The 27811-nt window shown below is 44.2% G+C and overlaps 1 protein-coding gene, 1 long non-coding RNA gene, 10 other non-coding genes and 2 pseudogenes across 13 annotated transcripts; 11 read left to right on the top strand and 3 right to left on the bottom strand.

Moving 5' to 3' along the window:
• Nucleotides 1-171: 171 nt before the first annotated feature.
• Nucleotides 172-335, top strand: LOC119122390. Its single transcript, XR_005097861.1, has one exon. It is a non-coding gene; the product is annotated as a U1 spliceosomal RNA (small nuclear RNA).
• A 985-nt stretch (nucleotides 336-1320) lies between these two features.
• LOC119122420 lies at nucleotides 1321-1533 on the top strand. Its single transcript, XR_005097885.1, has one exon. It is a non-coding gene; the product is annotated as a small nucleolar RNA U3 (small nucleolar RNA).
• A 460-nt stretch (nucleotides 1534-1993) lies between these two features.
• Nucleotides 1994-2107, bottom strand: LOC119122379. The gene has a single exon (XR_005097850.1). It is a non-coding gene; the product is annotated as a U5 spliceosomal RNA (small nuclear RNA).
• A 1170-nt stretch (nucleotides 2108-3277) lies between these two features.
• On the top strand, nucleotides 3278-3468 carry LOC119122400. The gene has a single exon (XR_005097871.1). It is a non-coding gene; the product is annotated as a U2 spliceosomal RNA (small nuclear RNA).
• Nucleotides 3469-4371: 903 nt separating this feature from the next.
• LOC119122387 lies at nucleotides 4372-4535 on the top strand. Its single transcript, XR_005097858.1, has one exon. It is a non-coding gene; the product is annotated as a U1 spliceosomal RNA (small nuclear RNA).
• Nucleotides 4536-5204: 669 nt separating this feature from the next.
• LOC119122424 lies at nucleotides 5205-5414 on the top strand. Its single transcript, XR_005097889.1, has one exon. It is a non-coding gene; the product is annotated as a small nucleolar RNA U3 (small nucleolar RNA).
• Nucleotides 5415-10411: 4997 nt separating this feature from the next.
• LOC119122377 lies at nucleotides 10412-10525 on the bottom strand. The gene has a single exon (XR_005097848.1). It is a non-coding gene; the product is annotated as a U5 spliceosomal RNA (small nuclear RNA).
• Nucleotides 10526-11491: 966 nt separating this feature from the next.
• LOC119122399 lies at nucleotides 11492-11682 on the top strand. Its single transcript, XR_005097870.1, has one exon. It is a non-coding gene; the product is annotated as a U2 spliceosomal RNA (small nuclear RNA).
• Nucleotides 11683-14626: 2944 nt separating this feature from the next.
• Nucleotides 14627-14788, top strand: LOC119122393. Its single transcript, XR_005097864.1, has one exon. It is a non-coding gene; the product is annotated as a U1 spliceosomal RNA (small nuclear RNA).
• Nucleotides 14789-14851: 63 nt separating this feature from the next.
• On the top strand, nucleotides 14852-14989 carry LOC119122412 (annotated as a pseudogene).
• A 313-nt stretch (nucleotides 14990-15302) lies between these two features.
• On the top strand, nucleotides 15303-15855 carry LOC119122112. The gene is made up of 2 exons (XR_005097801.1): nucleotides 15303-15491; nucleotides 15564-15855. It is a non-coding gene; the product is annotated as an uncharacterized LOC119122112 (long non-coding RNA).
• Nucleotides 15682-15845, top strand: LOC119122382. Its single transcript, XR_005097853.1, has one exon. It is a non-coding gene; the product is annotated as a U1 spliceosomal RNA (small nuclear RNA).
• Nucleotides 15856-16494: 639 nt separating the features above from the next.
• LOC119122425 lies at nucleotides 16495-16675 on the top strand (annotated as a pseudogene).
• A 442-nt stretch (nucleotides 16676-17117) lies between these two features.
• Nucleotides 17118-27543, bottom strand: cpeb2 (cytoplasmic polyadenylation element binding protein 2). Of its 2 annotated transcripts, XM_037248781.1 has the most exons (10): nucleotides 26424-27543; nucleotides 25701-25976; nucleotides 24508-24598; nucleotides 23532-23582; nucleotides 23185-23208; nucleotides 22653-22826; nucleotides 21521-21729; nucleotides 21338-21452; nucleotides 21082-21263; nucleotides 17118-20980 (listed from the first exon to the last, which is right to left on the bottom strand). In XM_037248781.1, exons 1-10 carry the CDS (start codon nucleotides 27177-27179, stop codon nucleotides 20753-20755), a joined length of 2106 nt encoding a protein of 701 aa, XP_037104676.1. In that variant the 5' UTR covers nucleotides 27180-27543; the 3' UTR covers nucleotides 17118-20752. The 2 variants fall into 2 exon arrangements, with proteins under 2 accessions (XP_037104676.1, XP_037104677.1); XM_037248782.1 differs by lacking the exon at nucleotides 23185-23208.
• Nucleotides 27544-27811: the final 268 nt, after the last annotated feature.

Genomic DNA, 27811 nt, shown 5'->3' with positions numbered 1-27811 from the left:
TACTTAATTTATGTTTTGGTTTTGTAATGACTAAAGGTGTACTATGTTAACATTTCTACGAATGCTGTCTCATCCACCGAATATGTGTGCTCACACTTTTGTAGCAAATTAGCCTCTGACTGAAGATGGTGTGCGCGGTAAAGACTTCGGCCCCGGCGACTTGTACAACTCATACTTACCTGGCAGGGGAGATACCATGATCAAGAAGGTGCTTCACCCAGGGTGAGGCTCAGCCATTGCATTCCGGTTGTGCTGACCCCTGCGAATTCCCCAAATGTGGGAATCTCGACTGCATAATTTCTGGTAGTGGGGGACTGCGTTCGCGCTCTCCCCTGATCAAAATGTGAATGGTAACCAAATTATGATCAACAATTGTGTTGCAGCCAAATATAAAACGCACCACTTGATGGCAATTCTATGGAAACATTTACACTCTAAACGTGTCGTTGTGAGTCCACGCTTGCAGAGGCGTAGCCAAGCCGGGGCGAGCCGGGGCGGCGCCCCGGTTAGGACTCCTTGCGCCCCGGTTGGAGGAAAAAAAAAAAAAAAATCGAGCTTTTTCGATTCTTCATTTTCATGCCGTTTTATTCTTTCGGTCTTGCGCGAATGTGCTTGCGCTATTCTATGTGCGCGATGTTATCCATTCACCGTTTGCCTCCCGGACGTTGTTTTAGCGATCAGCGAACGGCGTGGGTGATGTTCGATTTTTTTTCCTGTGGGCGTGCGCCCCTACTGGAAAAATTCCTGGCTACGCCTCTGCACGCTTGCTCTGCTGCTCATGAGCGTTCGGTTCCAACTCCCTTCCCTGACCTGTTTGTTTGCATTGTGCACGTTCTCCACTCTGGTTTCCTTCCATTTCCCCAAAACATGCATGATAGGGCCCATTGAGCGCTCCAAATTGCCCGTAGGTGCGAGTGCGGACGGTTTTTCGTCTCTGTGTGCCCTGCGTTTGACTGGCAAACGTTTCAAGGTGTCCCCCGCCTACTGCCCGATGACTGCTGGGATTGGCTCCAGCACGCCCGCGACCCCCCGTGGGGACAAGCGGTACAGAAAATGGATCGATGGACAATACAAAGTATTCGTCATCAGTGCTCACGGCCGGTGGATGAACTGAAACGTGTCTACGATGTAAAGTTGATTGTTTGGCTACTATAGGCATTTTTAAAAGCCTCATGATGTTATTTTCAATGACGTCGACGCTCAATCTAATCTCACATAGTCCTTTACTAGTCGTGGTGTAGTGAATTTGGACAAAGGTTTCTCTCCGGGTAAAAATGGTACTCTCGCAGATGACTTCCCCCCGCCGCCGGTGATGGAGTCAAGACTATACTTTCAGGGATCATTTCTATAGTTCTTAACTTGAGAAATGCTTTTCAAAAGTGACCGTCTCGCTAACTACGATGATGAGAATTGATGTTCCTTCCTGAGCGTGAAGCTGGCGTAGGATAATGATTTATCATATGTCCTCCACCTTTGATGAACGTTCTTTACTTCCTTGTGGAGTATTGAGGGAAGGAACATGATCAGAGTAGTTCTTTTTAAAATGTAAACTCAAACTGCGATATTACTGTCCACCATGTAAATTAGAGCATTGTTTCAATTGCGACGTTTAACATGTCGCTGTTACGACCTAAATGACAGCATCAAGCTTCCTCTGTGACAAGGAAAGTTTAATGTTTATAACTTACATTAACACTATACTGTTAAAGAAGGATCTTAGAACCAATATCTTTTTCTCGGCTGGATGTCTCTCTAAAGAGTTCATCCGTATCTCCTAAACATTTTTTTCCACTCAAAGCATAATTGACAGGTCTGTCTTTCTAAAGAATTACTCCAAATGCAGTTCCTTAAATTTTTCTCGAAATCAAGTAACATTTAAGTATTCTAATGGGTAATACATTATATCGAAAATGTAACTATATTACGTAAGGTAAATCTGCTGAATTGAATATAGGTTACTTCGTGATTGATATTTTCTTTAACAGCATTAGGTAGCTCCGCTTTCGCAGTGCATCAAAATATTGAGATAGACTCTTGTTGTTCCTCCCCACGGAAATCTTTAGTAAAAGGCGAAAGATTTATACGATCTGAAGAGAAACAAGAGTGAACTGCTGAGTCGGGTCTAAACGGGCCACCCCATTGCTGGTCTCACCAAATTAACAGGCGGTCTCACGCTGAAATTGCAGCAACCATTCCTTCTAATACAAAAAATAGACGTTCATAGATTTACTATACTTAGAAGGACTCAACCGAAATAGACAGTTTAAACGAGTATTTTGTGTTCATTAATGTGTTTTTTCCTTTAAACATTGTTGGCGCACAGGATTATGGATACCTGATTCACGACGTTGGCGCTCGTTATTTCAAACAGCGTCACCTATCGATTGGGCAACTATTTTGTGTGTGAGTTTTGAACGTTGTATGTCTTGGTCCGTGTACTTTTGGTATGAGAGAGCGGGAAATGATCCGATTTCCGTGTGTTATTTTCACATTTGTAATTTCAGATTTTTATTCAACACAAATCGGGAAACAAAAGACGATCGTAATTTCTCAAATGAGTGTTAAGAAATGCTGGCATGGATTGGAATGCAATTCACCTCCACTGCGATGGTGGTGTTCGAGGGTTAATGTAATTTGCCACAGCAAGAAATAGGAAGTAGTTTGGCGAAGTGGGCCGCGTGTTTTTTTTGCTGGGTGGGGTTTTTTTTCCGTCAAAATGTTCATCAAACAGCTATTGTGCTTTCGGTCCCGAAATGTATCCAAAGATCGGATTGTTTTTTGCGAATGACTAATTCGTTTTGTTGGTCATTAAAAGCTATTCCCATCAGGAGCTCAGTTCATCGTTATTCTATTGGGTCAACGTGAACCACGTGACACTAAAACCTACGTGAACACACGAAAACCTGCAACCGATGCACAGGTTGAAAACAGCACAGTGACGCATTATCATTCCAAACTGTTAATAGTTGTTGTTTGGGTGGTCGCGGTACGTGGCATTAAGGGTTGGAATTGGGGGGTTAGATCACCAACTGATTCCCGAGCGCGGCACCGCTGCTGCTCACTGCTCCCCTCTCCCCCAGGGGATGGATTAAAATCACACGGGGATGGGTTAAATGCAGAGGACAAATTTCACCACACCCAGGTGTGTGTGTGACGATCATTGGGACTTTAATCTTTAATCTTTTAATCTTTAATTAGTATGAGTCGATATATTTAAACCGTAACTTGAATTGGTAGTCTCTTTATTTAAGTGGTTTCCTCAGACCCATTTCTAGTTATCGCTTCTCGGCCTTTTGGCTAAGATCAAGTGTAGTATCTGTTCTTATCAGTTTAATATCTGATACGTCCCCTATCCGGGGACCATATATTAAATTGATTTTTGGAACAGGGAGATGGAATAGGGGCTTGCTCCGTCCACTCCACGCATCGACCTGGTATTGCAGTACCTCCAGGAACGGTGCACCCCCCTCTACTGGTCAAATCAAGAGTAGTTTGCTCAGGAAGCCATCGCAATCCGTTAGCTTCATTCTCACAGAATAAAGCAGAAAGTCATGTCTTGATGGGGTTTGATTCAAGTTCATGACGGCTCGACTTGAGCGGCAGCAAGAATATACGTAACCGTTCTAAAATATGGTTAAAATGTCTTTCTTTGCTTGAGATTTTCCTATCATTGTTCCAAGAATTTTTAGTACAATTCTTCTCAAATTTTTAAGAAAATGTCATTTTCAAAACTTGTTCAGAAAAAGAAATATATATATTTTACTGCGGTAATGTTGGCGATTTTCAATAAATACAAATTCATACCGTTTTAGGGTTCTCAGATGAAAAGAGGCAATGCATGGTGGGCATGTTTTTACTTCATTTATTATGGTTTATTATGGTTGCTGCCATCACCACTAGATGGCGACTCTAAGAAAAAGGAGGTGAACAAAGGCGTGGAGGCAGTAGAAAGAGAAGCAAAGCATCCGTTTTCAGTTTATTTAAAGGAAAGGTCGACATGTAACATCAAAGTTTCATGGACTGGCCTGACTCAGTTCAAGAACTGTTTTACAGCAGGTTCCTATAACATTACATAAATTTCAATACAATATATACAATATAGATATATATTATTGTTAATGGGTGCAAGTTTGGTTTGTTATTAAAAAATATGTGTATAGCCGTTTAAAGCATGATGGTAATGTTTTTGAATCTATTTTTTACTTAATTTATGTTTTGGTTTTGTAATGACTAAAGGTGTACTATGTTAACATTTCTACGAATGCTGTCTCATCCACCGAATATGCGTGCTCACACTTTTGTAGCAAATTAGCCTCTGACTGAAGATGGTGTGCGCGGTAAAGACTTCGGCCCCGGCGACTTGTACAACTCATACTTACCTGGCAGGGGAGATACCATGATCAAGAAGGTGGTTCACCCAGGGTGAGGCTCAGCCATTGCACTCCGGTTGTGCTGACACCTGCGAATTCCCCAAATGTGGGAATCTCGACTGCATAATTTCTGGTAGTGGGGGACTGCGTTCGCGCTCTCCCCTTATCAAAATGTGAATGGTAACCAATATATGATCAACGATTGTGTTGCAGCCAAATATAAAACGCACCACTTGATGGCAATTCTATGGAAACGTTTACACTCTAAACGTGTCGTTGTGAGTCCACGCTTGCTCTGCTGCTCATAGCGTTCGGTTCCAACTCCCTTCCCTGACCTTGTGCACGTTCTCCACTCTGGTTTCCTTCCATTTCCCCAAAACATGCATGATAGGGCCCATTGAGCGCTCCAAATTGCCCGTAGGTGCGAGTGCGGACGGGTTTTCGTCTCTGTGTGCCCTGCGTTTGACTGGCAAACGTTTCAAGGTGTCCCCCGCCTACTGCCCGATGACTGCTGGGATTGGCTCCAGCACGCCCGCGACCCCCCGTGGGGACAAGCGGTACAGAAAATGGATCGATGGACAATACAAAGTATTCGTCATCAGTGCTCACGGCCGGTGGATGAACTGAAACGTGTCTACGATCTAAAGTTGATTGTTTGGCTACTATAGGCATTTCTAAAAGCCTCATGATGTTATTTTTCAATGACGTCGACGCTCAATCTAATCTAACATAGTCCTTTACTAGTCGTGGTGTAGTGAATCTGGACAAAGGTTTCTCTCTGGGTAAAAATGGTACTCTCGCAGATGACTTCCCGCCGCCGCCCGTGATGGAGTCAAGACTATACTTTCAGGGATCATTTCTATAGTTCTTAACTTGAGAAATGCTTTTCTAAAGTGACGGTCTCGCTAACGACGATGATGAGAATTGATGTTCCTTCCTGAGCGTGAAGCTGGCGTAGGATAATGATTTATCATATGTCCTTCACCTTTGATGAACGTTCTTTACTTCCTTGTGGAGTATTGAGGGAAGGAACATGATCAGAGTACCGTATTTTCCGCCCTAAAAGGCGCACCTAAAAACCTAAAATTTTCTCAAAAGCCGACAGTGCGCCTTATAGGCCAGTGCGCCTTATATATGGATCAACTGATGAATTTGTTGATCCATACTGGTTTTACACAGTGCTCTGCCAAAATGTTTCAGTACGTTTTAGTACGACTAGTAAATTACAAGGTCGCATCGCTTCCCAGCATTACGGCAACTGTAGTCAGGGGGCGTCACCGAATAGCTGTTGTACCCGCGAGGCTATTTCATGTCAAAATAGGCTGCTCTGTTAATGTTTCGAGTAAATCTACTGATCGATATGGAAGGGAAACATAGGTAAGTAGTACCAATGCGTTAGATCGAACTTTAGTCAGTTCCGATCATTTTATAGGAGATCGTTTGAGAAACGCGATTGTTTACACTTTGCTGAGGCTCATGGGAGATTGCGAGCTGAGGCTCGTGAGACTTTGCGGATGGCTAATGCTATTGCGATAGCTGCTATACGTACCAGGCTATTTCATGTCAAAATAGGCTGCTCTGTTAATGTTTCGAGTAAATCTACGGATCGATATGGAAGGGAAACATAGGTAAGTAGTACCAATGCGTTAGATCGAACTTTAGTCAGTTCTGATCATTTTATAGGAGATCGTTTGAGAAACGCGATTGTTTACACTTTGCTGAGGCTCTTGGGAGATTGCGAGCTGAGGCTCGTGAGACTTTGCGGATGGCTAATGCTATTGCGATAGCTGCTATACGTACCAGGCTATTTCATGTCAAAATAGGCTGCTCTGTTAATGTTTCGAGTAAATCTACGGATCGATATGGAAGGGAAACATAGGTAAGTAGTACCAATGCGTTAGATCGAACTTTAGTCAGTTCCGATCATTTTATAGGAGCTCGTTTGAGAAACGCGATTGTTTACACTTTGCTGAGGCTCATGGGAGATTGCGAACTGAGGCTCGTGAGACTTTGCGGATGGGTAATGCTATTGCGATAGCTGCTATACGTACCAGGCTATTTCATGTCAAAATAGGCTGCTCTGTTAATGTTTCGAGTAAATCTACGGATCGATATGGAAGGGAAACATAGGTAAGTAGTACCAATGCGTTAGATCGAACTTTAGTCAGTTCTGATCATTTTATAGGAGATCGTTTGAGAAACGCGATTGTTTACAGAGGGCTCGTTGGTTATTGGCTAGTGGATGCATACCGCAACCCTAGTCAACCTCAGTTTGATGCAGTATAGCTTCTATTTTATGCGCCTGCTCTGTTAATGTTTCGAGTAAATCTACGGATCGATATGGAAGGGAAACATAGGTAAGTAGTACCAATGCGTTAGATCGAACTTTAGTCAGTTCCGATCATTTTATAGGAGATCGTTTGAGAAACGCGATTGTTTACACTTTGCTGAGGCTCATGGGAGATTGCGAACTGAGGCTCGTGAGACTTTGCGGATGGCTAATGCTATTGCGATAGCTGCTATACGTACCAGGCTATTTCATGTCAAAATAGGCTGCTCTGTTAATGTTTCGAGTAAATCTACGGATCGATATGGAAGGGAAACATAGGTAAGTAGTACCAATGCGTTAGATCGAACTTTAGTCAGTTCCGATCATTTTATAGGAGATCGTTTGAGAAACGCGATTGTTTACACTTTGCTGAGGCTCATGGGAGATTGCGAGCTGAGGCTCGTGAGACTTTGCGGATGGCTAATGCTATTGCGATAGCTGCTATACGTACCAGGCTATTTCATGTCAAAATAGGCTGCTCTGTTAATGTTTCGAGTAAATCTACGGATCGATATGGAAGGGAAACATAGGTAAGTAGTACCAATGCGTTAGATCGAACTTTAGTCAGTTCTGATCATTTTATAGGAGATCGTTTGAGAAACGCGATTGTTTACAGAGGGCTCGTTGGTTATTGGCTAGTGGATGCATACCGCAACCCTAGTCAACCTCAGTTTGATGCAGTATAGCTTCTATTTTATGCGCCTGCTCTGTTAATGTTTCGAGTAAATCTACGGATCGATATGGAAGGGAAACATAGGTAAGTAGTACCAATGCGTTAGATCGAACTTTAGTCAGTTCCGATCATTTTATAGGAGATCGTTTGAGAAACGCGATTGTTTACACTTTGCTGAGGCTCATGGGAGATTGCGAACTGAGGCTCGTGAGACTTTGCGGATGGCTAATGCTATTGCGATAGCTGCTATACGTACCAGGCTATTTCATGTCAAAATAGGCTGCTCTGTTAATGTTTCGAGTAAATCTACGGATCGATATGGAAGGGAAACATAGGTAAGTAGTACCAATGCGTTAGATCGAACTTTAGTCAGTTCCGATCATTTTATAGGAGATCGTTTGAGAAACGCGATTGTTTACACTTTGCTGAGGCTCATGGGAGATTGCGAACTGAGGCTCGTGAGACTTTGCGGATGGCTAATGCTATTGCGATAGCTGCTATACGTACCAGGCTATTTCATGTCAAAATAGGCTGCTCTGTTAATGTTTCGAGTAAATCTACGGATCGATATGGAAGGGAAACATAGGTAAGTAGTACCAATGCGTTAGATCGAACTTTAGTCAGTTCCGATCATTTTATAGGAGATCGTTTGAGAAACGCGATTGTTTACACTTTGCTGAGGCTCATGGGAGATTGCGAGCTGAGGCTCGTGAGACTTTGCGGATGGCTAATGCTATTGCGATAGCTGCTATACGTACCAGGCTATTTCATGTCTAAATAGGCTGCTCTGTTAATGTTTCGAGTAAATCTACGGATCGATATGGAAGGGAAACATAGGTAAGTAGTACCAATGCGTTAGATCGAACTTTAGTCAGTTCTGATCATTTTATAGGAGATCGTTTGAGAAACGCGATTGTTTACAGAGGGCTCGTTGGTTATTGGCTAGTGGATGCATACCGCAACCCTAGTCAACCTCAGTTTGATGCAGTATAGCTTCTATTTTATGCGCCTGCTCTGTTAATGTTTCGAGTAAATCTACGGATCGATATGGAAGGGAAACATAGGTAAGTAGTACCAATGCGTTAGATCGAACTTTAGTCAGTTCCGATCATTTTATAGGAGATCGTTTGAGAAACGCGATTGTTTACACGTTGCTGAGGCTCATGGGAGATTGCGAACTGAGGCTCGTGAGACTTTGCGGATGGCTAATGCTATTGCGATAGCTGCTATACGTACCAGGCTATTTCATGTCAAAATAGGCTGCTCTGTTAATGTTTCGAGTAAATCTACGGATCGATATGGAAGGGAAACATAGGTAAGTAGTACCAATGCGTTAAAGTCATTTTATAGGAGATCGTTTGAGAAACGCGATTGTTTACACTTTGCTGAGGCTCATGGGAGATTGCGAGCTGAGGCTCGTGAGACTTTGCGGATGGCTAATGCTATTGCGATAGCTGCTATACGTACCAGGCTATTTCATGTCAAAATAGGCTGCTCTGTTAATGTTTCGAGTAAATCTACGGATCGATATGGAAGGGAAACATAGGTAAGTAGTACCAATGCGTTAGATCGAACTTTAGTCAGTTCTGATCATTTTATAGGAGATCGTTTGAGAAACGCGATTGTTTACACTTTGCTGAGGCTCATGGGAGATTGCGAGCTGAGGCTCGTGAGACTTTGCGGATGGCTAATGCTATTGCGATAGCTGCTATACGTACCAGGCTATTTCATGTCAAAATAGGCTGCTCTGTTAATGTTTCGAGTAAATCTACGGATCGATATGGAAGGGAAACATAGGTAAGTAGTACCAATGCGTTAGATCGAACTTTAGTCAGTTCCGATCATTTTATAGGAGATCGTTTGAGAAACGCGATTGTTTACACTTTGCTGAGGCTCATGGGAGATTGCGAGCTGAGGCTCGTGGGACTTTGCGGATCGCTAATGCTATAACGATAGCTGCTATACGTACCAGGCTATTTCATGTCAAAATAGGCTGCTCTGTTAATGTTTCGAGTAAATCTACGGATCGATATGGAAGGGAAACATAGGTAAGTAGTACCAATGCGTTAGATCGAACTTTAGTCAGTTCCGATCATTTTATAGATCGTTTGAGAAACGCGATTGTTTACACTTTGCTGAGGCTCATGGGAGATTGCGAACTGAGGCTCGTGAGACTTTGCGGATGGGTAATGCTATTGCGATAGCTGCTATACGTACCAGGCTATTTCATGTCAAAATAGGCTGCTCTGTTAATGTTTCGAGTAAATCTACGGATCGATATGGAAGGGAAACATAGGTAAGTAGTACCAATGCGTTAGATCGAACTTTAGTCAGTTCTGATCATTTTATAGGAGATCGTTTGAGAAACGCGATTGTTTACAGAGGGCTCGTTGGTTATTGGCTAGTGGATGCATACCGCAACCCTAGTCAACCTCAGTTTGATGCAGTATAGCTTCTATTTTATGCGCCTTATAATCCGGTGCGCCTTATATATGGACAAAGTTATAAAATGGGCCGTTCATTGAAGGTGCGCCTTATAACCCGGCGCGCCTTTTAGGGCGGAAAATACGGTAGTTCTTTTTAAAATGTAAACTCAAACTGCGATATTACTGTCCACCATGTAAATTAGAGCATTGTTTCAATTGCGACGTTTAACATGTCGCTGTTACGACCTAAATGATAGCATCAAGCTTCCTCTGTGACAAGGAAAGTTTAATGTTTATAACTTACATTAACACTATACTGTTAAAGAAGGATCTTAGAACCAATATCTTTTTCTCGGCTGGATGTCTCTCTAAAGAGTTCATCCGTATCTCCAAAACATTTTTCTTCCACTCCTCAAAGCATAATTGACAGGTCTGTCTTTCTAAAGAATTACTCCAAATGCAGTTCCTTATATTTTTCTCGAAATCAAGTAACATTTAAGTATTCTAATGGGTAATCAATTATATCGAAAATGTAACTATATTACGTAAGGTAAATCTGCTGAATTGAATGTAGGTTAGTTCGTGATTGATGTTTTCTTTAACAGCATTAGGTAGCTCCGCTTTCGCAGTGCATCAAAAAATTGAGATAGACTCTTGTTGTTCCTCCCCACGGAAATCTTTAGTAAAAGGCGAAAGATTTATACGTTCTGAAGAGAAACAAGAGTGAACTACTGAGTCGGGTCTAAACGGGCCACCCCATTGCTGGTCTCACCAAATTAACAGGCGGTCTCACGCTGAAATTGCAGCAACCATTCCTTCTAATACAAAAAATAGACGTTCATAGATTTACTATACTTAGAAGGACTCAACCGAAATAGACAGTTTAAACGAGTATTTTGTGTTCATTAATGTGTTTTTTCCTTTAAACATTGTTGGCGCACAGGATTATGGATACCTGATTCACGACGTTGGCGCTCGTTATTTCAAACAGCGTCACCTATCGATTGGGCAACTATTTTGTGTGTGAGTTTTGAACGTTGTATGTCTTGGTCCGTGTACTTTTGGTATGAGAGAGCGGGAAATGATCCGATTTCCGTGTGTTATTTTCACATTTGTAATTTCAGATTTTTATTCAACACAAATCGGGAAACAAAAGACGATCGTAATTTCTCAAATGAGTGTTAAGAAATGCTGGCATGGATTGGAATGCAATTCACCTCCACTGCGATGGTGGTGTTCGAGGGTTAATGTAATTTGCCACAGCAGGAAATAGGAAGTAGTTTGGCGAAGTGGGCCGCGTGTTTTTTTGCTGCGTGTTTTTTTTTTCCGTCAAAATGTTCATCAAACAGCTATTGTGCTTTCGGTCCCGAAATGTATCCAAAGATCGGATTGTTTTTGGCGAATGACTAATTCGTTTTGTTGGTCATTAAAAGCTATTCCCATCAGAGCTCAGTTCATCGTTATTCTATTGGGTCAACGTGAACCACGTGACACTAAACCTACGTGAACACACGAAAATCTGCAACCGATGCACAGGTTGAAAACAGCACAGTGACGCACTATCATTCCAAACTGTTAATAGTTGTTGTTTGGGTGGTCGGTACGTGGCATTAGTATGAGTCGATATATTCAAACCGTAACTTGAATTGGTAGTCTCTTTATTTAAGTAGCTTCCTGAGACCCACTTTTGGTTATCGCTTCTCGGCCTTTTGGCTAAGATCAAGTGTAGTATCTGTTCTTATCAGTTTAATATCTGATACGTCCCCTATCCGGGGACCATATATTAAATTGATTTTTGGAACAGGGAGATGGAATAGGGGCTTGCTCCGTCCACTCCACGCATCGACCTGGTATTGCAGTACCTCCAGGAACGGTGCACCCCCCTCTACTGGTCAAATCAAGAGTAGTTTACATCACAACCCGTTAGCTTCATTCTCACAGGATAAAGCAGAAAGTCAATGACGTCTTGATAGGGTTTGTTCATGACGGCTCAACTTGAGCGGCAGCCAGAATTTACGTAAACTTTCTAAAATATGGTTAAAATGTCTTTCTTTGCTTGAGATTTTCCTATCATTGTTCCAGGAATTTTTAGTACAATTCCTGTTCTCAAAATGTCATTTTCAAAACTTGTTCAGAAAAAGAAATATATATATTTTTCTGCGGTAATGTTGGAGATTTTCAATAAATACAAATTCATACCGTTTTAGGGTTCTCAGGTGAAAAGAGGCAATGCATGATGGGCATGTTTTTACTTCCCTGCAGCAGGCCATCGTCCCGTCGAGTTTCAAAGCAGCCACCATCGTACCTGTGCCGAAGAAGCCTGCTCCGTCCTGCTTCAATGACTACCGCCCCGTGGCACTTACGCCCATCGTCATGAAGTGCTTTGAGCGGCTTGTCTTGGAGCACATCCGATCAGTTCTCCCTCCCACCATTGACCCCTTCCAGTTTGCGTACCGAGCCAAACGGTCCTCTGAGGATGCCATCTGCTCTGCCCTCCACTCGGCCCTCACCCACCTGGAGGGGAAGGACTCGTATGTGAGGTTGCTGTTTGTGGACTTCAGTTCTGCCTTCAACACCATTGTGCCGCAGCGTCTCATCAGCAAACTTGACAAGCTGGGCCTCAGTACCGGCCTCTGCAACTGGCTACTGGACTTCCTCTGTCAGAGGCCACAGGTGGTACGTGTTGGCGACAAGATCTCCGCCAGCATCACGCTGAGCACAGGGGCCCCCCAAGGCTGCGTGCTCAGTCCGCTGCTCTTCACCCTCCTGACGCATGACTGCGCTGCCACCTGCAGCGGCAACCGCATAGTGAAGTTTGCTGACGACACGACTCTGGTGGGTCTCATCACCAAGGGAGACGAGACTCAATACAGGCTGGAGGTTGACCTTCTGACCGCGTGGTGCAGGGACAACAACCTCCTGCTGAACGTCGACAAGACCAAGGAGATTGTCGTTGACTTCCGGAAGGGTCACGCCCAACACCTGCCGCTGACCATCGACGGTGCTGTGGTGGAGAGAGTGAGCAGCGCCAGGTTCCTGGGGGTGCACATCAGTGAGGATCTCTCCTGGTCCACCAACACCGCGTCGCTGGCGAAGAAGGCCCAGCGCCGCCTGTACTTCCTTCGGAAACTCAGGCGAGCGGGGACTCCTCCGGCCGTCATGACTACTTTTTACCGCGGCACCATTGAGAGCGTCCTCTCCAGCTGTATTGCTGTCTGGGGTGGCAGCTGCACTGACCAAGACTTGAAGGCCCTGCAGCGCATTGTGAAAACGGCTAGTAAGACTATTGGTGCTTCTCTCCCCTCCTTGAAGGACATTTACACCTCCCATCTCACTCGCAAGGCGACCAAGATTGTGAGTGATGTGAGTCACCCCGCTCACTCTTTGTTTGAACTTCTGCCCTCTGGGAGGCGGTACAGGAGCCTGCGCTCCCGCACCACCAGACTTTCCAACAGCTTCGTACTCCAGGCTGTTAGGATCCTGAACTCGCTCCCCCTTTCAGCGTAGCGTCCTGTTCTTGCTGTATGCTCACTGGCTCGGTTTTGCCCCTCATATTCAATGGGTTATTGGTCTGTTTTTATTCATCGCTCATTTTATTTTATTTATTATTTATTATTTATGGTTTGTGCCTTCTTGTTTTTGTTTTGTGTCGCCTACTTGTATGTCTCGTCACCGTGGGATGGAGGAAACGGAATTTCGGTTTCTTTGTGTGTCTTGACATATGAAGGGATTGACAATAAAGCTGACTTTGACTTTTGACTTTGACTCATTCTAAGTATCATCTGTTCAATGTAGTGTCAAGAAAGCGAATGGCTAATGTGTGAAAGTGAACTATATAATAATTGATACAAAGGCAATAAATGGAGCTAAAAAACAATGAAAACCATGCCAACACTTACTGTCCCAGTAGGTCTTGGAAGCGACTGTCCAGTTCTATTCGATACTTGTTTAGGTAGCCAAAAACAGGGGGGCGGGGCTACCTGACGTCATCGCTATAAAATAAATGTGTAATATCTCCGAAACGGAAGCAGCACAAACGAAAATTTTTGCTGCACAAACCTGCACAAACGAAGCACAAACGAACGGTACCATTTTGGGTCCATTTGGAGCGAAGTGGGGGGCTAGGTGACGTCATCGCTATAAAATAAATGTGTAATATCTCCGAAACGGAAGCAGCACAAACGAAAAATTTTGCTGCACAAACCAGCACTAACGAAGCACAAACGAACGGTACCGTTTTGGGTCCATTTCGAGCAGATGGGGGGCTGGGTGAACTCTGGATGACCTATAAAAGAATCGTTCATAACTAAAAAACCATAGCAGCACAAACGAAAATTTTTGCTGCACAAACCTGCACAAACGAAGCACAAACGAACGGTACCATTTTGGGTCCATTTGGAGCGAGGTGGGGGGCTGGGTGACGTCATCGCTATAAAATAAATGTGTAATATCTCCGAAACGAAAGCAGCACAAACGAAAATTTTTGCTGCACAAACCTGCACAAACGAAGCACAAACGAACGGTACCATTTTGGGTCCATTTGGAGCGAAGTGGGGGGCTAGGTGACGTCATCGCTATAAAATAAATGTGTAATATCTCCGAAACGGAAGCAGCACAAACGAAAATTTTTGCTGCACAAACCAGCACTAACGAAGCACAAACGAACGGTACCATTTTGGGTTCATTTTGAGCAGATGGGGGGCTGGGTGAACTCTGGATGACCTATAAAAGAATCGTTCATAACTAAAAAACCATAGCAGCACAAACGAAAATTTTTGCTGCACAAACCAGCACAAACGAAGCACAAACGAAACAGACTATTTTGCTTAAATTTTGCGTGGGGTGGGGGGCCAGCTTCACGCAGGTGTTCAACCAGGGTGAGGCTCAGCCATTGCACTCCGGTTGTGCTGACCCTTGCGAATTCCCCAAATGTGGGAATCTCGACTGCATAATTTCTGGTAGTGGGGGACTGCGTTCGCGCTCTCCCCTGATCAAAATGTGAATGGTAACCAAATAATAATCAACAATTGCGTTTCAGCCAAATATAAAACGCACCACTTGATGGCAATTTTATGGAAACGTTTACACTCAAAACGTGATTTTTGTAATAGGGAGATGGAATAGGGGCTTGCTCCGTCCACTCCACGCATCGACCTGGTATTGCAGTACCTCCAGGAACGGTGCACCCCCCTCTACTGGTCAAATCAAGAGTAATTTACTCAGGAAGACATCGCAATCCGTTAGCTTCATTCTCACAGGATAAAGCAGAAAGTAATGACTTGATGGCGGTTTGATTCAAGTTCATGACGGCTCGACTTGAGCGGCAGCAAGGATATACGTCACCGTTCTAAAATATAATCAAAATGTCTTTCTTTGCTTGAGATTTTCCCATCATTGTTCCAGGAATTTTTAGTACAATCCTTGTTCTCAAATTTTTAAGAAAATGTTATTTTCTAAACTTGTTCAGAAAAAGAAATATATATATATATATCTTTCTGCGGTAATGTTGGAGATTTTCAATAAATACAAATTCATACCGTTTTAGGGTTCTCAGGTGAAAAGAGGCAATGCATGATGGGCATGTTTTTACTTCATTTATTATGGATGCTGCCATCACCAATAGATGGCGACTCTTAAGAAAAAGGAGGTGAACAAAGGCGTGGAGGCAGTAGAAAAAGAAGCAAAGCATGATGGTAATGTTTTTGAATCTATTTTTTATTTAATGTTTTGGTTTTGTAATGACTAAAGGTGGACTATGTTAACAGTGCTACGAATGCTGTCTCATCCACTGAATATGTGTGCTCACACCTTTGTAGCAAATTAGCCTCTGACTGAAGATGGTGTGCGCGGTAAAGACGTCGGCCCCGGCGAATTGTACAACTCATACTTACCTGGCAGGGGAGATACCATGATCAAGAAGGTGGTTTACCCAGGGTGAGGCTCAGCCATTGCACTCCGGTTGTGCTGACCCCTGCGAATTCCCCAAATGTGGGAATCTCGACTGCATAATTTCTGGTAGTGGGGGACTGCGTTCGCGCTCTCCCCTGATCAAAGTGTGAATGGTAACCAAATAATCAACAGTTGCGTTTCTGCCAAATATAAAATGCACCACTTGATGGCGATTCTATGGAAATGCTCACACTCAAAACGTGTCGTTGTGAGTCCACGCTTTCTCTGCTGCTCATAGCGTTCGGTTCCAACTCCCTTCCCTGACCTGTTTGTTTGCATTGTGCACGTTCTCCACTCTGGTTTCCTTCCATTTCCCCAAAACATGCATGGGCCCATTGAGCGCTCCAAACTGCCCGTAGGTGCGAGTGCGGACGGTTTTTCGTCTCTGTGTGCCCTGCGTTTGACTGGCAAACGTTTCAAGGTGTCCCCCGCTTACTGCCCGATGACTGCTGGGATTGGCTCCAGCACGCCCGCGACCCCCCGTGGGGACAAGCGGTACAGAAAATGGATCGATGGACAATACAAAGTATTCGTCATCAGTGCTCATGGCCGGTGGATGAACTGAAACGTGTCTACGATGTAAAGTTGATTGTTTGGCTACTATAGGCATTTTTAAAAGCCTCATGATGTTATTTTTCAATGACGTCGACGCTCAATCTAATCTAACATAGTCCTTTACAAAGGTTGCCCTCTGGGTAAAAATGGTACTCTCGCAGATGACTTCCCGCCGCCGCCCGTGATGGAGTCAAGACTATACTTTCAGGGATCATTTCTATAGTTCTTAACTAGAGAAATGCTTTTCTAAAGTGACGGTCTCGCTTACTACGATGATGAGAATTGATGTTCCTTCCTGAGCGTGAAGCTGGCGTAGGATAATGATTTATGGGGTGAAGTCCCACTTAGTAAGGAAGTAATATTTTAAAGATGTATTTATTTTTTTTTTCCTTTGCACTTTAGTGTATGATCCTGTATTTACTCTTGCAAATGTGGATTTTCCTGGATTGGCCTTTCTAAACCCGTTTTGTTAAAGCGTATATGCCGTTACACCGCTAGATGGCAGCAGCATTGACTACCGCTCCTGACCACAAAAAAGAACTGGAAGTGAGTGTTGCGCAGGAAAAGAAGCAATGCATGGTCGGAATGTATGTGCGTGTTCAAAATGTTCATCAAACAAATATAATAAATAAATAATAAAAAATAAAATAATAAATAAATAAATAATTTGTTTGTATTGTATATTGTGGCCTGAGTGGGCGTAAAGACGCTCCTATTGGAAAAAAAAGACAATCACTAAATTGAATATTGGCATTAGTACGTAAGTCAAATATCTTTTGTAATAGATAAATAAAAATAAAATAAAAAATCAGCCGTAGTGTGTCCAAACAGAGTGGGTCTTTATTTAGCAAGTGAATTGAAACAACAAAAAAATTGTAATCACTAGTGAAATACAAAACAAGGCCAGGTAAAAAATAAAACGCAATGTTCATTTTGCATATCAAACTACCAGCCAGTAATAATGATCGCCATCCAAATGCACCATAACAATCAACGTTTTGTATTTTAGGTCAACTCTGATTTTAGAAACAATGAAATAAGAAAAATGCAGCTTCATTAAAATATCTCAGCAATTAGCATCTTCTGTAGTTCCACACCAGAATACAAAATAATACCAATGACATTGAAAAAAAAAAAAAAAAAAAAAAACCTCCCAAGAATTCTGCTACCGTTGGGTGAAATGAAAGAAGGTTAACCAAGGTGAAAATATACATGAAAAAGTCTCTCTTTTTGTTAGCAAAACACTATCCAAAATAACTACAATCATTTACATCGGTACAAAGATATCTGGATTTAAAAATAGTTGCAATGAAAAAATGGGGTCTGGTTCCTTTTTTCTCCTCATTAGACAGTAAAAAAATGACACTGTGGATCAGAAAAATCTGCAAAATATGCAATGAAAAAAATAAAATCTGCATTTTCAAAAGGTTTTACACGGTAATTCTTACTTTTTGTACAAACATTAGAAACGGTATTGCACGTCACAACACAGAATCGAGGTTAGTCAGCCTTTCAAAATGTGTCATTAGAGAGAGACAGAAGAAGAAGAATTCAAGTTTCAGAGCGGGAGAATCTCAAGTGTCTTCCGGAAAGAAGAAGAAGAACAAAACCTTCATGCTGCCTTCCGTCACACGCGTGTGCATGAAAATAAGAATCATACTACAAACTGTCTGGATGCGCATGCGCGTGTGTGCGTGATAACCTTTTATGTTGGAACTAAAGGTTTGGACATAACAAACCCTCCTGTCACCGGGTCAATTTGACCCTGGGCATGTTTAATTAATTGTGTCAGGATGAAAAAAAATCCCTTGAACATTGTTTTGATCCTTTTAGCAACTACATTTCAAAACAGTTCCAAGCGTTGTTTTGTTCATTTAACTAAATGCATGAAACATCATTTCTGTTTGAATATCAGTGGTCTTAGCATCAATGCTACATATTTTAGCCTGTCAATGATATTTTGCATTGTGTGTGAGCATTGAGCAAGTGAGAAACCAATCTACAGTAAACTTCAGCTGGGAGTGGCAATAGACATCTTAACAGAAGTCTGGAGAAAATATGTGTATAATCGGGGCGATTCACTCTTTAAAAAAAAAAAAAAAAAAAACACCAAATATTTTTAGTTTATCGTTAAAAATTAAAAAAATATTGAAAGTCACGTGAACAAAAATAATATAAAATGATTTTCTTTTTGGTCCCTGACACATTTGATACTAAAACATCCTTGGGTCAAATTTGCTGCAACAGGAAGGTTTATAGGAGGGGAATAGAATCACTTTTGAATAGAAAAATACAATCAAAATCAAATATCTGTTCGTCTCCAAAAATAGTGAAATAAATGTGATTTTGTTTTTCCTTTACAAAAACGGACAACAAACAAAACAATAACAACACAAGTCAAGTGTTACAGGTGACCGTATTCAAACATTAGGGACCACATTAAGAATTATATTAGAAAATATTCAATTCCTTCTCTATCCACGCACACACATAACTTAAGACTTCACACGCGGCACGTGAAAAAATAAAAATTGCACAATAAATCATCCGTGGGACAATAAATAAGGGGAAGCTTTTTAAAAGAATTTGCACGGATGGATAAGAAACATATAGAAAAGTAGTGCATGATAATAATAATTATAATATATTACCGTATTAAAAAAATACACTCAGGGAAGGTCCAGTGAGGGGAAGTAGTCAACACAAGCAACAGCGTAACCATGACAACACAGCAAGTTGAACAGTACCGACCGAGGGAGATTGCCCCGAAACATCGTCCAATTGAATCGTTTGCCCCTGTCACCTTTGAAACGGTGAACACCGCCTCCTACCCCGCCCCTTGGCGATATCGTTAACCAGAGCCTTATTCTACACACACTCACACGCACACACGCACGACAAGGGGGGAAATAAAACACAACCACCGAACACCACACTTTTTGTTTTTTTTGTCCACTAATAGCCTACAGCAGAATTGTCTTTTCATCGTAAACGGACAGATAAACACTGAAGCATGCAGGTTTAAATATTTTTTTTCTTATTTCGCGCTGGTGTTTCACCCCGCCACACACACCCCTTTTAGCTTCATGCTACTGAAAACTGAGTTTATTTTATTTTTTTTATCGTTAGCAATTTTCCTTACATCCGTCCTAGCATGCGAGTTGATTCCAAACATGCGCTGCCAGAAACGCATCACTGCATTGTTGTTTTTAACAGCAACAACTTGCCTTGAATTTTCCCAAAGTGAAAATCCAAACAAACGTTATGTGCAGCTTTGGGAAAAAAACGAGAGCACTGCAAAATGATCTGTTTATCTGATTTTGTTATTGGTGGAAATTTGGTTTGCCCTAGTTTTGGTAAGATTCCGTTTTCGAGAATGTTTTGGGCTATTCTGGTTTTTGTATGTCCGCTAATTTTTTGAGTAAATTGAACATTTTTATTTGATTCTATAAACTTCCGACAACATAAATTCTAAATCTAAATATTGTAATGGATAGCATTTGTTTGAAACAAATTAAAATGGTCCACCCACAACAAAGTCCTGTCTATTTTGGGTCTCATTTTTTTCCAGAGCCGCTTATCTCGTCTTTAAATCCATGACTAACCATTTTCCGCAGAAACTCCCTCAAACTACTTTTGGTTTCTCGTCTGACCTTATCCTACAATATAACAGGAGTGTCAAATATTTGTCCTACACAACTAGTCGTATATGTGTTGATTATTTTCTTAATAGCAGCGAGATTTCCTACGATAGCTTGTTACGTATACTGTAAATGTTGAATCGAGTGGCTAGTGAAAAGACACTGAGGTATGATCTCCTTTGTAAAAGAGGCTAACGGTCAGTAGTTTTGCGTGCTACAAGCGCATGTCGGCATTTCTGGTTCCTATCGTGCTTCGCAACCTTTGGTTAGTGTCCTTAGCAGGCATGAGCGCGGGACCCGAGCGGGCAAGCAGTTGCCCCCATGCGCAAATATCCCCGTCTCTCTATTGTTTCGTCTCACATCTAAACAATTTAAAATGTCTAAAAACTCAATTTGTTTTGTTGATTAAAATATGAAAGTACCACAAAAAAAAAAAAAAAAAGAGCCTGCCTGAGATGGGCGGTGGTAAAAGAACGATGATAGTGGATGCGAAACAGCTCGGCCGCTACCTAGAGTGTCGTTTCGAGCGTTTAGTGCAAAGGCGTTTGGATTATTTTGTCCGCAAAAGGAAAAATCAAAGGAGTCAAGGCTCAACAAAGACGAATCCACCAAAAAAACTGTGAAAGAAATATATCGACTTTTGAAAAAGATGATGAAACGACGGTTGTTTGCTTTTGTGAAGGATTCAAGGCTTTTTTTGTCGGGTCGGGTATGAATTGATATTTAGATATCTCGCGGAAGGCTAAAAAATGGCTCCAGGTTTGGACACCCCGGGTTTAGCTAGCTGGAGGGGGTTCTACTACTAGCTTCTAGTTCCAACGGAAGTGGATCTGCCGCGGGCGGTCGGCGCCTTCCTTGACCAGAGGCTTGTGGAACTCACGGCCGGCGCGTGAGTGGATGTTGGCCCAGCAGAACTCGCAGTAGTACTGCAAGCAGGTGACGTTGGCGCAGAAGAAGGGAGCAAACTTGCCGCCGCAGCGAGCGCCCTGGCACTCGTCGCACAGCTGGTCGTCCAGCACGTACGGCTTCACCTCCACCTGAGACACGTGGACAAAAGTCAACATGGCAAAACATGTACTGATCAGTCAGTCCTTCACTTGGTCAGTCCAACGCTACAAAGAGGACCAAAGAATCATACCCGCTTGTCGATGTCGCCATGCTGCAGCTGCACAAATCTGGCGCTGATAGCAGCGATGTAGCTCTGCTGGTTGGAGAAAGCCACCCGCCCCGCCCCTTTGGGGTACTTAAGCTCCGGGTCAGTGTCGATCCCGGCGTAGCAGACGCCCCCGTAGAGGCGGTCCATGATCATGGCCAGTTCGACTAGGCGGGACATGAGGCGGTCAGAGATCTCAAAGATCGCCATGAAGAAAAGACAAAATGACGTTGATCATTACTTGCTCTCAGGGGACGAGGGACACCTCCCACAAAAATGGTCTTGCGGGGGTCCAGGGGCTGAGATCCGTCCATCACAAAGTCGCTGTCGCTCAGGTTCCACGGGCGGATTTGCACCTGCAGATGAAATGATTCTTTAATCCCTTAAGTCATGGTTAGAATTTTTCAAATGATGGTGAACTCACAGGTTTATCCTTGATGGTAGGGCTGGAGACACACAGGTAGAGCTTGCCATCCTCCTCCATGCAGGCTTCAATCAGGGCTTGCACAGAAGTCTCCTCCTGGAACAGCAGGAAGGCGTAACCTTTGGGTGGAAAGTAGGACTTGCTCTCAGCTTTGTGCGGCCAGTCAACCACCAGGTGACCAAAGCGGCGGAAGCTGGAGGTGATTTCATCTAAAGTGGAAGAGGAAACAAAGTGTTCAGACGAAACAGCCGTCGGGGAAATAGTCAAGTGCTTTTTGTCAGTATCGACTAAAAACAGTGAAATTATATCGTGAAAATGGGTGGAGAGACGGATGACGAGGAGGTGATGATAGGTCAGTAAAGAAAAAATAGAAACGCTCGACATGTTTTAATACTGACTGGTTAAAACAGGAGAAATACGCTATGTGGCTAATACCAGGTGATCCATTTTATGCTAGCTGCTCCTTGTGACCAGCAAAAATTCTCCTCAAATATGAAGGTAAAACCGCATAAGATGATCACACCAAGTCTAAAAAACATCAAAATCGAACCCAGCCAAGCAAGGAACAGAGGAACAGGCAACCACATTTGGTTATTCTTACACACTGTGAATAATTACATTACTTGTTTTTATTCCACATAAGCAAACAGCACATAATTATTGATTCCCCCTTTTTTCGCCCAATACTGCCCCCAGGTGTCCACAACAAAAAACTGTTTTCCAAAATAATAAAGGCCTGCTAATAAATAAAGCAATAACCAAACAAATAACTAGTAAATGTCATTTTTACTCATTAGAGCTATATAATTGCAGCGTAGAAGGGTGATTTTTTTTATCTTGGATTAGATGTGCGACAGACGCCATTGCTTACAAACAAAAAGGTCGATTCGATGTTCAACATTTATAGGATTTTTTTCAGACCCAGGTGACAACCTTAGTATCGACCACACTGGAAATACTAAGTGTACTAAGTGACGTGGTAACAAAACAATAGGCAGTAGATTTTCGGCGTACCACTAGAGGGAGCCAGCGTTCCATACAATCATAGTTCTTGCAGATTTGGGGCATATCACGAGAGGGAGCCCGCGTAGCAGATAAAAAAAAAAAAGAATCACTGTACTTGCGTTCTCACCTTCGTCTATGTCGGGCGGCAACCCGCCCACAAACACCTTGCGTGAAAAGCGCTCGATGCGCTCGCCGTTCTGATGCGGGTAGCAGCCGGCCGAGCCCAGGACCCCCGGAACCCCCTGGTTGCCATGGCCGTCATCCAGCAAATTGTCGTCAATGGGGAAAAGAGAAGAGCGCCCTGGAGGCGGAGATTGAGAGCAGGTGAAGTCAAGGGCGAAGGTAGTCACGTGTCATTGTGTTATTTCAGCACTGACGAGGATTAGGCACAATTTATTTAAAACACAAAACTGCACAAAAAAAAAAAGCGACCCTGCTTAATCCAACAAACGTCACAATACCAACCAGAGCACGGATGACAATGTTTTAACAGCAAATAATGACAATTTCCAAATCTTGAGCCAATTCTTTTTTTTTTATATTTAACTGTCTTGTCATGTTGCAAAATGAGCAAACACACAGCAGGTTAAAAACAAGCCACGTCTGAAGTGAAAAGAGCCAAATGATAAGCAAACGTGCTGAATTAGTTGAAGTTTTACCTCGACGTCTGCCATAGCTCCTGGCTGCGTGTAAGTAGAGGAGAATGTTTCAGGTCTTTGGAACTAATCAAATGCTAGACTACCTGTTGTTCACAATTTTTTTTTTTTTACATCCTATAAATATTGCACATTCTAATTAAAAAGACTTGTACTTGAATAAAAAATGTTCTAAATGATTAAATACAAATGTATGGGATATAAAAAGCTCATTATGCCACAACTGAACATTTCATTCAGCCATTCATCGCGTACCGGCTAACTCCACTCGTAACATCTAGAAGTGGCAGATTGCGGCAAAATTTTGCACCTAATTAGTGGTGCACGTAGTAAAATGAAGCGATAATTACCGTTAAGCATGAGGAGCCCGTCGGCAGTCTGGTTCAGGCATCCAATGCGGCCTGGATGAACAAACGCACACTTGGTCACTTGCATGTTAGCTAAATATGCTAGCCATTGCGCCATAATCCCTCAATAATGAGTGTTGAACAGTAATTGCTCGTTTTAAAGGGCGAACCCAGCAAAAGCAAGTTCATTTTTAAAATGGCATAGGAAGCCAACCCCACCATGCCAATATGTGGGGTCCCATGTGTTTAGGAGCTGCTAAAAATAGCCAACAGCAGCCCAGCCTGGCCAGCTCTCCTTCTTCCTCTCCTTCGACTCTCCTGGCTGTCAAACGCAGCGTGTGAAAGGGCGACGGCGTCTAAAATTAGCATTGCGCGTTATCCCGCACTCCCCACTTGGCCCGTGTCCTTGCCAGCTGCTGCTTCAGGAGGAACAACAATGATTTAAATGTAGAAGCACCGTTTGTGAGTTTGGTACCATAGGCCTCGTGGTTAGTATGGTTGCAAAGAGGTGGCGAAAGTCCTGGTAAATTTCCATGGGAATTTACAATGGCAATTACAGTCGATGCAGATATTCGGTATATATAGCTGGAGTCCACTGCACAACCATTTTTGTTGATATTATTTGGAAGGCCGGAACAGATTAATGGGATTTCCATTCATTTCAATGGGGAAAGATGATTTGAGATAAAACTGTTCTTTGGCGAAATTAAACTTTTGTCTCAAGGCAGCTAAGTCATGCTTTCGCACAAACACCCCCCCAAAAAAGGTGCAAATTTTCGAATCTATTCAGTACACCGGTAGCCTTCAACTTTTGTATCGGCCGGGTTCATGTGATCAGAGCCGCTTGGCGGTGTAAATACCCAGCTGGAGGCCCACACGTATTAGGCGCTCAGCGGGGGAGCAAATAAGCTTTGACGCAGAAACACAACACAGCTTCTCAGGAGGCCTCACAGTTGGGAAAGTGAGAAGCAGCGCTCACCTTTCAGAGGATCCTGCTCGGCTCGCATGATGTCAATCAGGGAGCTCTCCAGCGAATGCATGTTGAGGCTCTCGTACAGCCTGGAGCGGTCCTAGAAGCACAAAACGGAAAGATTTGAGTGAGGTTTATCTCATCACAATTTGTCTTGGGAATATTACTTTCAATAATAAAGCCTGGGCAGTCTTCGGCTCGGCCGGGATCAACATTCTTTCCGTTGTTGGGTTTAGGGGTCCGCGAGGTATGCTGCCCAGCGCTGTATATGGGCAATTCCCCGGATTTACGGGTCAAAGGAATCCGGGAGTGGAAACAGGAACCGAGAGTATGGCATTGAAACGCACGACACACTCATACGGGACTATTCTGGTCCCCAGCTAGCATGATGAGCTCATGCTACATGTTGAAATGGAATCGGCCCGCTAAAAGATGCCGTGACCCAATTAGTCATCCACCAAAGCCTCCCTGAGTAGCATCCAATTTCATGCTAATCCATTTTTTTTGGGGGTTCATGGAGACATTTTGTTTGTGGTCTATGACGCTTGTGTTGCAGGAGTGTGATTTGAAATAAAGGATTTTTTTTCCCCTTTTCTTATGATGTTCTTGCTAACTCAGGTTGAAAACAAAGAGACGCTAGTGACAAGCATCACCGACTACCAAACACTAAGCAGACAGCGAGGAAGGAAGGAAAAGGTCTTGGAATTTGAATTCCTCATGTGACAGTGTTTATGGAAATGAAGATCAGCGCCATCCGCGCACTCGCTGACACTTCCTGAAACGGGAAGCCTTGTGCTTTGTCGCACACAAGTCATTTTGTCTTTCACTTCTTTTGTGCTCTCTCAGAAAACACAGCAATCTCATTTTGGCCATTACTAGCGAGATACGATCACGAAACCAGGATGACACACGAGCCGTGTCCAGCACTTTGCAGTCAAATCACATCACTCCCCAAGTGAGCCGGCGGCAAAAAATGACATCATTTCATTTTCCGGAATGACATTAAACACTCCGTGCGTATTGGGTTTCATCAGTCCCAGCGGTTGCTAATGTTAGCTTAGCTCTCGTGAGAAAACAAAGAGCGTTTCAAAACTTGACAGCCACACCCGACGTCCCTGAAACTCATCCTCCCAACAACCTACTGACTAATTGAGATGCTAATTTCCACGTTCAAGCTAACACCATGACCTCGCTTGTCGTACCTGGAGGGGCAACAAAGTGTTACTGTTGCCGTCGGCGCGAAACACGTTGTCCTCCAGCCACGACTTAGGCCCCAGCGAGGTGGTCGAGCGCGGGAACTTGGGTGGCGCGATGACGTTGCTGTGGAAGGCCTTCTTGAGGGGCGACGACGCGTGGCCGCCCTGGCCTGCCGTGCCCGCGCCGCCTGCCCCCTTGCGATGGTCGCGCCCCCAGGACACACCACCCGAGCTCCAGCCGTTGCCCTGGTGAGCCCCCCAGGGAGACTGCTTCATCATAGGCTGGGGGGGCAACAAAAGCAATTAGTGAACACACGTGGAGCTAATGAACGTTGAATATGATGTGGTATGCTTGGGATCACGAGTTGCTCTGTTCCATCAATGTAGTTGTTGTTGGGCACATGATGCTGTATGCTTTGGATCATTTCTTTTCCAATAACTTTCTAGCTGATCTAGACAATCAGACATTTTGGCAATAAAAACACTCATATGTGGAAAGTTAATAAAACAAAGGTAAAATAAGAAATTTGCCCCAACATCAGTTTCACCAATCAACACAAAATCGGATGTACATGTAGGACACATGAAAAAGTCTTGAATTAAGAACGCGGTGGGGAAAAAGATTGCTTAAAAATCAGCGAAACCATGATTGACCGCAATATAACGGAGGTCGACTATGCAGAAAAATGCTCGATTTCTGGGATGCGTCTGGCAATGTCTGGAGCCCACCTGATGTTGGTTGTAGTTGTTCCTCTGCTGCAGGAAGGCGCCCTGCTGGTTGTGCATCTGCGGGCTGATGGGAGAGCGGCGGATCTGCGGCGAGAAGGGTCCGCCGAAGCCCTGCACGTTCATTCCGGAGCACGGATTAGCCGAGAAGCCCTGATAGAAGGCCGGGTTGACGGATGACGAACGCATCCCCGTGTAGAAGCCGCTGCCACTGCTGTCGCCGGAGGTGCAGGCGGGCGCAGGTGGAGCGGGAGGAGGCGGGGGAGCAGGAAGAGGCGGAGGAGGGGGCGATGAGCCGCACGTCTGCACCGACCAAGGCGTGCCGAAGCCCGGGAGAGAGGGCGACGACGAGCCGCCACTGCCAGTGGTGCTCTGCATCTCCGGGAAGCCGGCGCCCAGACCTCCGGACAACATGTTGTAGTCATTGCCGTTGCTGACGTAGTGGCCCACGGGGGAGTCCATCGGGAGGTCGCGGAGCGGATTCACGGAAGTCGGCGGCGGCGATGTTGATGGTGGCGTCGCGGCATCGGCTGCGTCCTCGCGCGGGTCGAGGGCGGCCGACGACGCGGCCGCCGGTTCCGGGGCGAACTCTCCGGATCGCCGCTGTCTTTCCCGACCGAATTGAAGGTCACGGGCAGGCCACGTCGGACGGAAGCCTCGCTGCTCGTAATCCGCTGGCACCGTGCAGCGGCTGGCAGGCTCCTCGTCGGTGGACGGCGGCGTCGGAGTGCGTGTCACCACCGCAGGCTCATCCTGCATGTTTTGCAGCACCGATCCGCCTCGCTACGCTTGTAAATGATGACAATGTGGAGGGAGGATGTCTGGTGGCGGAGGAGGAGGAGGGAGGGAGGGAGGCAGGAAAGAAGGGAGGAGGTCTGGCCTGAACGGAACCGGCACCGGATCCCGATTTGGTTTGGATTGATATGGAGAGCTTTCAACCAGGACCCACCGAGAATGCGTCTTTTTTTGCCTAACGGGAGGGGGTCCTGCTCGCCGTTAGCTCGTGCGGTCCATGCCGGTTGCTGGCTGCCCCCCTCCTCGCTCCTCTACTGCTGCGGCAGAGGGATTAAAGGTCCCAGACGGAACCGACGTCACGGGCGCATCATGCCCGTGTGCGCGCGCCTCGACGCCGGCCTGCCTCGCCTCGCCTCTCTCGCCTGCCTGCCTGCAAAGAGCACCGCAGAGTTTACGTCATTTTTCTCCCAAGTGCTTCATTATTCATAAAGTGCAGTGTGGGGCCGACACCTCTTTTTGCAACCCTAAACGTAGTAGACCTTCTATTATGTAATGCTTTGTACTTTTTAAAATATTAGAAAGGAAGGAAGGAATAAAGAAAGAGTCAACACCGGCCCTACTTTGATAGCCTAATCTTTTGTGTGTGTCTGAACAAA

This window comes from Syngnathus acus, chromosome 4 (assembly GCF_901709675.1).
Source record: "Syngnathus acus chromosome 4, fSynAcu1.2, whole genome shotgun sequence".
Classification (NCBI taxonomy): domain Eukaryota; kingdom Metazoa; phylum Chordata; class Actinopteri; order Syngnathiformes; family Syngnathidae; genus Syngnathus; species Syngnathus acus.
Note: the sequence above shows the minus strand (reverse complement) of the source record. Positions and strands in the feature narration are given on the sequence as shown.